General features: G+C 39.6%; 1 protein-coding gene across 1 annotated transcript; it reads right to left on the minus strand.

The window, feature by feature from the left end:
- On the minus strand, window positions 1–13,814 carry nr1h4 (nuclear receptor subfamily 1, group H, member 4). Its single transcript, XM_072385586.1, has 11 exons — window positions 13,607–13,814; window positions 13,089–13,175; window positions 12,818–12,994; window positions 8,747–9,124; window positions 6,072–6,212; window positions 5,106–5,248; window positions 4,925–5,023; window positions 4,601–4,700; window positions 4,354–4,500; window positions 1,533–1,646; window positions 1–1,387 (listed from the first exon to the last, which is right to left on the minus strand). Exons 3-11 carry the CDS (start codon window positions 12,912–12,914, stop codon window positions 1,149–1,151), a joined length of 1,458 nt encoding a protein of 485 aa, XP_072241687.1. The 5' UTR covers window positions 12,915–12,994; window positions 13,089–13,175; window positions 13,607–13,814; the 3' UTR covers window positions 1–1,148.

Raw genomic sequence — 13,814 nt, forward strand, 5'->3', positions numbered from 1 at the left:
CACAGTCACAGTCCTTTAATTGAGGTGCTTTCATTCTCAGAAGGTTAACTGCAAGCATAAATAAGGCATAAAAAGTCAATGATCTATTGCTGCAGGTTGTGACGTTATATAAACCAAACATGTTTCATCAAGCATATCTTTACACTTAGAACAGACATAACATTTAAATCACTGACGGATAAAGTGAGTAACACTGCGCAAGTCATTACAATTCAATGTTCGACTGGGAAAACATGCATTGCGCCACTCAAAAGGTGTTCATGTAGCTTCCCTAAGCTCCAGACCCTAAGATGAAGGGATGTGAGAGTCCTGCTCCAAAAAGACAACACACCATAACCCACAGGGCCTAAAGGATCTACTGCTAACATCCCTGTAGCAGACACTCCTGGACACCCTCATGAAACCTTAAGATGTTTTTTTGTCCACACTCTGTTTGATCAGAACTCTTTTGGCAGCACGAGTAGTATTCAATATGCATAATGATGACAATGATTGGTGTACATTTATTTTTGGTTTCTGGTTGATTTTACTGTCTTTCTGTTTACTTTATTAAGCTTAACCTTTGAAACTTTTTTAATATTACAGTATTCCACGTGTACAACACAATATAACTGTTGTTTTCTGCTCAGTGTCCTCTCTGGTGTGGAAATTTTGCCATGTAAACCCAATCCTTGAAGACAATTATAGCGGCAGATGGATAGAAAATAAATTTCACACATAAAACATGAACAAACACATTATCAAACCCTATCTAATCTAAATCTTACACTTTTTGTGAGCACCTACTTTTCTTTGACCAAGTACCAGTGTTTGTACTTGTTTCACTAATCAATTTCTTTTAACTTGTTAATCATAGTAAAAAAAAATGTACTAAATATATCCAATCCTGTGAATAAGCAATGAAAACCCTGCTATAATTGGTAATAAAGCTTGTGTGAGCCATAAAAAAAAAAAGCTCACATTATACACAAATAATACTCCGGCCCATTCATTAAGTCAGGCACAACAGAGGCAAAAAGGTTGTCCAAGAATTTAATTATCCTCACACTCTCCAGTATAAACACATACTCCTGCCGGGCTGGGGATGTTGTCTTGCAAGCTGAAATGTTCATCCTATCATCCCGACCCTCTTCACTGCTCCTCTTGTGTCACTGCACGTCCCAGATCTCACAGAGCAGGGGGGTGAATTTGTGGTCGTTCACTCTCCAGGATGTGAGCATCTCTGCGTGGTAGTGGTTGAGTGTTCGCAGCTCTGTCAGACGGCCCAGGAGGCGGGCAAAGTACTGCGGGTCCTGTGGATGTTGCAGGGCGCACAGCTTTCTCAGCAAATCCACCATGGGCTCCTGCAGTCTCTCAACAGCCTGCTGATCCTTCACATAAGGCCGATCTGGAGGGGAGTGAGGTGCACTGGGATTATGAAACCTCTTAAACTATTGAGGATTGGGAATTCTGATTTAGGAAACACATCTCAAATAATAACAGAACAGGAGACCTTTCGATCAATACAGTAGAATCTGTTTACATAGGCTCACCTGGGGTCAGGATCGTTATGGCGGTGAGGAGAGCCTGTTCCTCCAGAACCATTTGGAGTTCACCAACGCTTTTGTAAAAGTTGAACAAGGGTGTGATAAATTCTTCTGATATACCTGGAAAAAACAAAAAAGACTTTATAGTAAACCTTGGAAAATGGGATGAGCAAAATCCCACAAATTGTAAAAAAAAAAAGTGATGTTCTTTCCATGGCCTCGGTACATGCAAGGAAATAGATTACCAACACTGACCTTAGGCTGAAGACAAATGCTTAAATAAGGGAGCAAAGAGTAACTTTTGATAAACTCTAAATTCACCTGAGTAATTATCCTAATGAAGTAAAGTTGGTGCAGAACAAAATAATTTGTCAACATTTTAAATGATACTAAATACACTTGATTTGGAGTATTATGTGTAGGAGCCTTCCTCCGTGTGAACATCAAACTGAAACCTATCACTGTAAACTTGAACTGTCACGGTCTGTGGGTTTTTATCATGTCTCTGGTTCTGTTTTAGTGTTAGTTGGACTGATTTCCATGTTTTCGGTGGTAAGCTTTGTTGGGTTCATGTCGTGTTTTCTGTTTTATGATTTGTATTCATATTTTATTTCCTCCATCTGCTCCCTGGGTAGTCTCCCTTATAGTGTTAGGGTCCAGTTGGATTGTCTTTTTATTGCTTAGGAAGATTCCAAATGAAATGACCCAGAAGCAGCCATGATCAAATAGTTATCATTGTATCACTGTCAAAAAAGCTGACAATCCTTCATTAAAAAGAGGAAGGAGATAATTCCATGCCGCTGTTACTTATGCCCAAAACTTTCAAAGTGACAGTTGAGCTGTGATTTATGTGGACGTATATCAGAACACGAGGGTGTGTGTGTACAACATCTTTCACTTTAGTGCCTTTTTCTTTCCTTTTTTGATTCCAAACTCTGATTTCAGAAAAAGTGAGATATCTTCTCATACTAACCATGATACATATGATATAGTTTCTGTGTATCACTGTGGTAGGATTATGTCAGATGAAATGACTCACACTCTTTTTGTAGTACTTAATGAACAGCTGCTGTTTCAGGAGTCCAGACTCACATCACAGCTTAATGTAAGTGTGGTCTACTTCCCCTAACACTCTGGCCTTGGTGTAGTTACTAATTATCACACCTTCCTTCAGTTAGTCATTAGCTCCCTCAATATGAATACTCACTGGTTTCCTTTGTTCAGTGCTAGATCTTGGTCTTTGATATTTGTTGTGTTGGTTTTCTCATGCCATGTTGGTTTTATTCTAAGTCATGATCAGCTCAGTGCTTTTGGATTTAAGTCTACGGTCTTCTCGCTTTGCAGCTCTTTTGTTTATCTAATAAAGTTTATTGATTTTGCACCTGCCTTCTTCTGGATCTTTTTCTGCATTTGGATCTTTATCTCCACCTCTGATATACACATTATGACACTGACCTGGACTTTTGCTCGAGCTTGTTCACAGACAAACAAATAGGACTGGAAAAAACTTTAAAGTAAGTAGAAACGAGAGGGTCGGAGGTCTAATGCCTGGGCTCTATTTTTTAGATGTGTGTCACTGAGGAAAGATGAGGATTTGACCTCAGAAATGTGAGAGGAACAAAATTTTAAAAAAAGAGGAAAACAAGGCAAAAAATAACCTTACTCGTATAGAAATGCTGTATTGGATTGCTCTTCGTGTGTCTATTCTGTATTTTGACTCTTTCATATCTTAATGAATGTAATTTGGAAAAACAAGCAATTTCAAATGTAAAATCTGCTCTGGGACTTTAACAAGGAGTCATCACAATAACATCAAATGATTTTGGAAAGCTAAACAAACGTAGATGAATTTCTTCTTTTGTGTTAAAGCTTATCTCAGCTCTCATAACATATTTTTCTGCAGTTATTTCTGCAGATTCCTGCAGCACCCTTCGGCACACAAAGACATGAATGAAAAGCTGGGATAATTCAATAATGAATAAGAATTAATATTTCAAACATCTCTCTATATAATTCAGGTTTTTACTCAGTGGGCTGTTGCACATGAGTAGAAGCTCCTACTTCAAACGCTCCTCGCACCGGCTGAGGGAGTCTGTCTGCTCGGGCACATCACCGAGCTATGAGAAATGCCATTGGGGCTCAGAGGGAGAAAAGAGCACAATAGCACTCTTGATGTTTTGATAAGAAACAATGGTCTCCTCAGACAGCTTTGCTGCCTTATTCTCCCAGACTGGCCTTTAGTGTGAATATCTCTTATCCCCACCATTCACATCAAAGCAGCACTGAGGGACCCGGTGACAAACACACACTCCTGCCATCACCACTGCTGTCTATCTAACTGTCTAACTTGTTTGACGTACTGACACCTCACATACATATAAATGATTTCTAACCAAGCAAGTGAGTAAACAGATCAATATATGATATTCTGTGTGTGCAAAGAGAGAGGAAGCAGATCACTATGTGTGGATTTTGGTGACTTTATAATGATAGTACAAAATAGGCTGGTTTGCTCTCCTTCACAGGCAAAGATGCACACACACCTTGACCTAAAAAGAGTGAAACTGTACCCAGCAAAGGTGTGTGTGCATGTGTAACCTACACCCAGGCAGAGATCAGTGGGTCAGGACACATCTCTGCTGCATCACACAGATCAAATATTTAAGGAGGCTCAGATCAGGCTTGGCTGAAGCTGCTGAAGGCCAAGACTATATTGTTTAAAAGTTGCTTGCACTAGATTTCCAGTGAAGCTTTAGAGGAGTAGAGTGTTTGTTTTTTTTTAAAGACCATAATATCATCATTACAAGGTATTCCGGAGTGGACGCACCACTTTTGCGTATCCTTTCTTCTAAAAGATCTGTGTGTCCATAGGGCATCTTTCTGCTGAAAATCTGAGCAGAACGCAGAAACATCGCTTCCACAGCCGAACCTTTCAGCAGAGCGATCTGATCTTCATGATCCAGAGACAGAAAGCCTGCCGAGGAAAAGTGAGGAACCATGAATGATCATCTCCACTTCCAGTTAATGTAGATACAACTCTACCATATATGCTACAGCAAACTGCTCACAAATACCTGGAATATTTTTTGTAAACTCCACTAACACTTGAACTTGGCTCGTTGCGATTTCCGTCAAGAGGAGAAAATTTTCCTCTTTGCTGTACTGTTCTTGCAGCTGGGGAGAAAAAAATCCTTTAGTAACACCAAAACAGCTGTTTTCTTCTAAGAAAAGAAAGCCAAAATAGGAACACAGGCAAGAGTAAAGCAGTCTCAGCGTTTAATGATGCAAACTTTGTTCCAGCCAACAGAATGATGTCAGCTCCAAGATAACAACACTTGTTTGATCATTTAACGTCAATAATTTAGCATATGGTTTGGGGGGAAAAAAGGGCAAAATACCAGTTTTTTAGCAACATCATGAGGAAGCTGATGTGTGTTGTAAGCCTCTACGATGAGTCTCATGAGCGACTGCTGCTCTTGAGTGATTTCAACCTTTTCCTGGATTTAGAAATAAAACCAAAAACAGAGCATCATTAAGGGATGATGCGGTTTGTCTCACGATTTGATGCAGTTTGTTTACCTTTGACAGTTTGGTGGTTGAAGTGACCTGTTTGTTGTCAGCGAGGTCAACCCCCTCGGTCTCGTCTCCTGTCGACCGACCTGGGGAGGCCTTGGTGTTCTTGCGCAGTCTTTTGGATTTACACTGGATCTCTGTCAGCAGGCCTGTTGGCATCGATGAAGGCTTCACTTTGTGTGTTAAATACCTCACAGGTTGTTCATCCAGCCGCACATCTCACAGTTCAGAACGTTCATTGAAATCTTAATTGGACTTGATTGATTTTTGATTATTCTTTTTTTTAATTAATTCCCAAGAGCAAACCTTACATTTACAATGACATTCCTTTACAATTCTTGCTGATTTTAAACAATTTAAAACGAAGCAGTGAGATATTTTAGACTTGAAAAGTAATACACTAAGAATAAGAATAAAGAAACCAACTCTGTTCATTTATTTCTTTTTCACACTATGATTTAAAACAGTCTAACCTGTTGGGCTCTTGTTGCAGCAGCAGATAGTATCGCCGCTGCCTTCCACTTCCACCATGCAGTATTCATCACGACTCCCTGCACTATTTATGAGCAACAGGAGTCCAGTTTGTCCTTTCTACTGACAGCTTTTAATAGACCCCATAACTTCAGAAATAGTACGTGGGCATTCATTTTTTCTAAACTGAACTTTCTGTTTGACTGCCTCTGTTCTGGGAACAGTAACAAAAGCCAAGCCTTTTGTATTGTGTGGCATAAGTGACATGCAATCTCCCAGAATAATTCAATAGACCGTGTCAGAGAAGCGAGAATGGGGGCTCACCCCTGACAGGCACTCATGATTCTACTTAACAGATGGTACGACGTTTGCACGTTGATGCTGCAAATAAGTTTAAGATATGTGTATAATCTTTTCATTCCCTACTGAGTTGATTACTGGCTGAGTTGATTCTCATCATCATATGAGACAGGATGTCTCTCGACAAGCAGCGGTACTCACACTCTGCCAGCATGCCCATCTCCTTGCACTTTCTCAGCCGGCACTCCTGGCATTTCCTGCGCATATACATGTCCATCTCGCAGTTTCCACCGCTCTTGCACTTGTACACAGCGTTCTTTGTAATGCTTCTTCTGAAGAAACCTGAACATGGGAAAAACATGGCATGAACATGAACAGAGTACAGAAAACAACATTGAAAAGCCAAGATATTTTGTACTTATTTATACATTAGAGGACAAAATATAGAAACTAAATTTGCTCTTGCAACTTCCAGGGTATCAATATAATAAGGGATAATAATAATAATAATAGTTAGGGATAATATTTGAAAAAGAAAATTAAAGTTGGAGTATCAGTGACGTGTGTGTTTATTGTATATGAATCCCAAGTCTAATTCCCCTCATTAACAGTTGTCTCCTTATTGATCATCATAAAATAAAGGAATAAATGCTGTTAAAACTATTCAGAAGTATGCATCAGCCAGAGGCCTACTGTATTGTACGGTACTTTATTTATCAACACCTAAAACGTGATATATACAGTAGCCTTTAAAAAAATCTATATAAAGTGAAGTCATTTTAAATTTTACACCTGAAAAACAAGGTTTTCCAGGATTGTGCAAGTTTCTACACTATGATATCCTGTTACTGTTTTGACTGACATACAGTATTCAGCAGAAAACTAATATTGGCTGTTATATTGCCAGCTACTGTTTATACGATGATTTCACACCTTTCAACAGATAAAGTAAAGTCTTTCAAATGAACCCCTATCTGTCAGTTACAGCAACAAAAAGATGCCCATGCATGCAGCAGCAAAGCTCTGCATGGGTTCTTATATGTATGAATCCTTAAATAGTAATGGTACAAACAAATAAAGGATATGAATAACTGTTCTTGCTTGTTCCAGCTTTTGCTGCTATGTTGTACGTCTCAACTCTGGGGTGAAGAGTGTAATCTGCTTTGCAGCCATCTCTTGGGGCAGCAGATTCAGAGACAATGGCTCAAAGAGCTTGAACAAACTGATAAAAAAAAAAGGCAGCCCTGCGCTAGGGACTCCTTTGGAGCCTCTAAAAGTGACTGAGCAAAGAAGAACGCTGCTCCAGATACCATCTACGCCATCTACACAACCAAGTGATCAAATGACAGGGGTGAGTTCAGTCAGAGTTGATTTTAAACCATTAACTATTATTGGTTTTAATGACTTATAGTTTCACTACAATCACATACAGTATATCTAAACTCTGATCCACACAGCAACAGGTGAAAATACACTTGTGTTGGGACTCATGTTGACATAATTCAGCCCTTTACTCCTCGCTTTAACCTTGATCTACCCCTTACCTAATGCTAACCTCTACCCTCATTTACACGCTTAAGCAGTTAAGTTCACATGTTGCAGTCGGACCCCGCAAACATAGCAACTTACACAAACATGTAACATGCACACGCACGCAGAATAAGTTTGGAACTTCTACCAGACATTCTGACATCATTAAGCACAATGACCTGCATTAGCGTGACTGAGCTCAGGTTGCTCGTGCATTGTGCAGCAGAAAGCTGAGAGGGAACCCAATCTGTCAGCAGTGCCAGGTAGATCTGAGCCTATTCTCAGTCAAATGGCAGCGCAGGACGCCTGCCACACTTCTGGCATTGTTCAACCAGGCAGTGTGGAATTACAGTCACATCCATTCACCTTGTCTTTTTACAGGAATCTCACTAAATTCACAGTGTCATAAAAACACAGGGAGGGGTTCCTGAAGGCCATATCTTTGCGTTCACTCAGTTAATGATTTCTAAATGGAATAGGAGTTGTAAATTTCTCCTTTGTACTGTAAAATCAACACATTTTGTTGTTTTTATTCTCTTACTATCAGCCCCACTCATTTACAGTCAGACCTGGTCGTATGTCTTATGCTTGGTGGTTTAATGCCTGTTCTCTGCAGCTAATTAAGGATAAAATCAATGGTATTTTGTACACAGTGTATCTTAAGTAGTTGTAAACCATTGTTACAAAATCTTCGACATCACCCAGATAAGAAATTGGGTGCAGCATCAGAGTATATAAGAAAATGATATGCCTTGTGGGGAAATTTCTGCTCCTCAGTCAGATCTAATGTGCAACAACTATCTAAGCAAAGGCTCAGTAGCTTTTAATTGCCACATGCTCAAATATTACTCTTCACCAGCTGTTTGGGCTGTAGAAATAAACATCCTTGTCATTACTGGCCCCTAAAGCTCAGAGCTAAAGACAGCAGATTTTGAGTATGTAGGGCAAATGTCATTCAGCTGCTAAGTATACAGCTATATAGCATAACTGAGTGAAAATGCACTTTACACTGTACAAACTCCGTCGGGCTTAGATAAATACTTTGTAAAAGCAATACTAATACAAGCAGAACAACGACCTGGCATTTTAGTTAAGGAGCTGATTATTAACACAGTAATTGAAAGGATGCAGCTTTCATACAGGGTTTTTCTTTTGGATTTTTTAAACTTTTAATTAAATATTGAAGTATTTTGGACTTGTCGCTTTGAACGTTTGTAGGTTGGCGATGAAGCATCACTGACAGATGAATAATTTATAAAACTTCTGGAGCCCCGTCCTCATCTATCATTAAAATCCAAATTAAATAAGCTTCTGTGCTGCTGCATGCCAGTGCTCTGTCCACTCACCTTTACATCCCTCACAGGTCAGAGCGTTATAGTGGTATCCAGAAGCCTTGTCTCCACACACAACGCACAGCTCCTCCCCTTTGATCCTTCCAGCTTGCGACATGTGTCGGGCCCTCTTACACACAGCCGGCACAACAGATGACCCCTCCTCCATCTCAGTGTCGTAGCTTCCCTCCATGGGTCCTTTTCTCAGTTCATATATGCCTGTGTGTAAGTACCATTCGTCTCCGCTGTACTGAGAGTAATAGTTCTGAGCAGAGTAGTATGGAGTAGACGACATGTTTGGCTCCATGGTCGGGTACTGCATGCTGGGATAACCCGTGAAGGGTGAGATGTCAGGATCATGCAGGAGAGGGCTGCCTTGATCTGCCAGAATGTCTGAGAAAGAAAGAGGAGAGGGATTATAAAACGCTCAAAACTGTAAAGATTAAACACACTTATATAGTACCTTTTAACCTTGGCCAGGCTCCACAAAGCACTTTACGACGTGTTTCCCTTTTATACAGAGTTTTTTATTGGATACATGCAGCACTTTTTCTCTATCATACTGTACACTGATAAACCCATCAGGGGAAATGTGGGGTTCAGTGTCCTGCCCAAGAGCACGTGAACATGTGAAGAGCTGGATGATAGAACCCACTGATGTCTAAATCCAGTGTGATTACTCTACCACCCAACCCACAGCCACCTACAAGCATTGACAGTAAAAATGAGCAAAATAAGATACAAAATATTTACTCCCCCACCCACCGCATGATCTGTCATTAAAACTGTACATGAAAAGTCTACATTTGAATTGAAGAAACATTAAATTCTCATCATATAACAATCTTTTATATTAAAAAAAGGAAAATAGTTTTTCAAACTCCTTCAAATTTTGATGTTAACACTTATTTTCAGGATTCTCAGGTGCCAATTATGGCAACTGGTTTTAAGCTTCCTGGCAGAGATTGTGAAGGCTTTCAGGTTATTAATGCTGGTATTTCAACAATATTGATGATTTAGAAAAAAAAATGTCTCCTGAACCTTAAACATCTATCACCACACTTCATAGTGGTTTTCAAGGAGTTTTCTCTGTTGCTGTCTTTATTCATACATTTATATTAACCTATATCATACCAAAAAAATGCTGTTACTCGTAAATTCTAAAACCTTTTTCTGTCTTATTTGCCTCTATCTCAACTTTCTGCTGGCAATAATCTTCCTGCTTAAATTTCTTATGTGCAATGACATCTGTCAATAAAGACATTTCAAGGTATTTCCTTTGTAATTGTATTTGTTTGAGGTCCAAACGTCTAATTGAAGAACAGTTTTAAATTTGAGTTGCATTTCAAAGAATATTTTTGGAAATGTGGTTCAGTTTTTTGTCAAAATTATTGGTGAAGACATAATTATCCCATTTCTGAAAATTCTAACATGTGGTTTGCACAGTCCCTACTTGAGATAACATGGTGTGTGGTGCAATGGCTTTGTGCTAAAGTCCCCCAAACTCCCATTGTATTTTATCTATTATTATCTATTATCTGGTCCATGTAATTGATCAACTTGAAAAAAACTGATATGATGAACTGGTTCACAAGCAATCTCCTATTAGCTGTAGCTCAACCAAATCCGCAGTAATCACGTTTACTTTTTCCTTTTCTGTTTCTTGGTTTGTTTCTATCGTCTCCTTTGGGAACTGTCTATTCAGTTACTTGATTTCAGCCTTTGCTCAAAACCTAACATCTAATATCTGGGAGCCACCTGGGAGCAAAGCACGCAGACGGCTTATTAAAGACGCTTTTAGACGAAAATAGCTCCCAGCTGTGGGTTGGAGCATCTTCCAAATCAGTAGGAAGATGGTAAAACACTCCATGGATCTGACAGGTTCTGCAGCATGTGATAAATTATCTGTTTTTATTGTGAAATTTTTTTTTTAGTATGGACCATTTCATTAAATGGTCAATTCTAGCAATATATCTATGCATTATTAGCAGTGTATGACAGCTCCTGACTTGAAACCCTGGAGAATCTCATTTAAGCAGAAACAGACTCAGTACTCGACAGCAGTCAGCACAACATATACTATAATCCCATAAATGATTAACAATTTGCTTGCACAGAGCACACTGTCTTTTAGAATGACTTACAAACAGACACACTTGAAAAAGACACTAAGTTGAACATAAGGATGTATGGTACAGGTTCACAGCCATGTTTTATCATCGTTCACTTCCAGAGCAGGTGTTTGGCACATCCATTTTCCTTTAAAAACATCTGAGGAGTGGTGACCACCACTTTAAAGACATACAAAAATGATCCCTTTACGACAATCTTGTCAGGTATCCAAACCTTCTCTCAAAGTAGAAACACTAACAGACAATCTGTAAAAAAGAAAGAATGAAACACTAACCTCTTGAGGACTGTTTCTGGACCATGGCCACCTCCATGTGACCAGACAGCACAAATGACTCTGAGACTTTACTCCCTTTTCCCCACCAGTCTGCCTGTATTCTGAAGTTCAGTCCTTCCTTTGTGTCTTATTTCTTTTAATTGGAGAGCTTTCCGGTAAATATTCGCGAACAGCGGCTACTTGCCACTTGCTTGAGACATCCCAAGGAGAGCAAAGGTTGCCACGGCTACTCATTAACCACATTACTTAACATCATTACAAGTAGCTGGCTGATGTGCAAAGTCATTCCCAGATTTGGGTACAAACAGGCAGCTACTGTGCGTTGGCAAGTGATGAAGTGAACTAGCTCATGCATGAACTCTGCAGGTGATGAATGAAAGTTTCCTGCTAACTCTTTTCTTGTTCCAAATACTTTGAGCTTGAAAGTGTGAATATTCTAACTTGATCTCCTTTTTCAAGCTTCTTATTCTTTTGGTCAAATCCAACTTGCAGTTGTATAACCATTTTGAGCAACTCAATCTGGTCCCTGTCTTGATTTAACTGGTATTTCCAGCTTGGTGTTTCATTGCTCTCTGAGTGAAACGAGCTGCACTGAGCCTTTAATAGGAACAGTAAATATCCTGCTGTACACCAATGCTTTTTGTATGTTTGGAGTGTCTCCTGAAAAAACTCAGTTGTACATTTATTTTGTTTCATACAACACAAAACAAATGTTGCTTATTTAAAGGTCGTAATAATCATTTCTTGTTTAAACTGTTTCACAGAGGTCTTCATTCAGCTGCATAATCCTTTCAGAGGGTATAGTTTGTGGTGCTCTTGGACTTTGGTGCAGTGTTGATATATATGTACTATAAAGACACTGTCAAGCTCTAGCTCACATATACATTTTCTCCAATATATGATCATTTGAAACTTTTGGTAAGTTACCTTTTATTTTACCTTTGGAAAATTATCGTCTTGTCGGCACACTCACCAAAAAAAAAACATTTTGAGTTTGTCACCCATAGGAGCCCTATGTCTCTCCCACCGTGTCATGTGAGGAACATACAAGATTAAAAAAGCCTTATTCATGCCAGACCATGATGTTTTCTTCACCTTTATCAAGTCATCCTGGTCCCTAAACCCAACTAGACTCACTGAAAACTAAAAACTGTAAAAAAAAACATCCTAAAAGTTTGCTAACAAGAGACTGGAGTCACGTTATCTACATCAAAACAAAACCATTGTTTCACTGTGGGGTCAATTAAAGACCATTGGCTTAATCTACCACCACCTCACAAGCCTCCATTTTCACACGTTGCCAAAGTCTTGAGATTGTACCCCTCCGTTTTTTCCAGAAACATAAAATGGCATAAAAAGTTTTTCTGGATTGATAAGGTCAGTTCGATCATCTCACATTAGATTAAAATTGTAATTTGTAAGCACTCACGTTCATGACCCAAACACTAGCAAAATAATGTTCCCCTCAGCTTCAGATTTGTTCCATACTAATGAGAAAGTGTTGGCATTCCAACAAATATCCATCAAACACATACCTACAAAACACCTGCATGTTCGTTTTGTGTCTGCGGCTGCATGTTAGCATGAGCATGTTAGAATTTAGCTCGTACACTCCCCCAGTGGTTGTAGACTCATCTTGTTATATTTTCTATGATCTGGCACGTGCCAAGTGCGCTTACCAAAGAAGTGGGCGCTCTCTGAGATTGAGAATTCATCGCTGGGTGGGATTTGCAGCGGCCCCACCACATTGATGTCGGGTCCCACCCACTCATTCATTCAGGTGAGTTTTCTGTCACCTGCTCAGAAAACACAAACAGGAAAGGCCTGCAAACCTGCAGTAAGCCTTTTTATGTTCTCTGTTAAAAAAAAGAAATAAAGTAAAGAAAACTGTGACTTAAAAAAAACCTCAATGAAGATCCTGGACTACAGCATAATTAAACATTAACACACCTGACTGGTCTCCTTCCAACACAGGAATGAGATGCTCAGTGGCTGGCTGTAGGCAGGAGGAGGATGAAGGTCGGGTCAATACTAGGCCTGGAGGTCATGGAAAAGAGGCATTTGTAATAAATGCTTTCTCGTTACATTAAATAAAAAAACACAGTGTCATTGCGTCACAGTTGACTGAATGTACAATAATATTTGTACTGTCACTCCTCACGAGTCCCCAGAGTTGATAAGCATTTACAGCGTATTAACAAATGTACAGTAAAGCCTCAACCATACGCGAGGAGACACATACAGAAAAGCTCAGCTCCAGTCAAGGCCACCAAATGTCCACATGTGAGACACTTACTTTTATTGACTGCACCGCCGCATTTCTAATTAACTCAGTCTAATTTCCCTTGAGTTCCCAAAGTAGCCCACAAAGATTCATAAACCTCCAGCCCACACAACAAGCACACATTAGTCTCCAAACCGGTGGCACTGCAGACTCATAATAACTCATCTGATATCCCAGGTCTTACCCTCTCCTGGTCGGTCGATGATGAATTCTGTCAATCCGACTTTTGTCTCCTTCTGTCTTTTTTCTGTTATCCAGGCTGTGATTTACAGCTCCATCAATATTAGCCGATGAGCATTAAGCTGCTTGTGTCTGGACTCCAGTGAGAGCATGTGTGACCAGTTGAGGTCAGGGAGAAATGGGTGGTGGTTATTAATTAAACTGTCCATTCC

The sequence above is a fragment of the Leuresthes tenuis genome, unplaced genomic scaffold (assembly GCF_036924035.1).
Source record: "Leuresthes tenuis unplaced genomic scaffold, fLeuTen1.0.hap1 SCAF_5, whole genome shotgun sequence".
Classification (NCBI taxonomy): domain Eukaryota; kingdom Metazoa; phylum Chordata; class Actinopteri; order Atheriniformes; family Atherinopsidae; genus Leuresthes; species Leuresthes tenuis.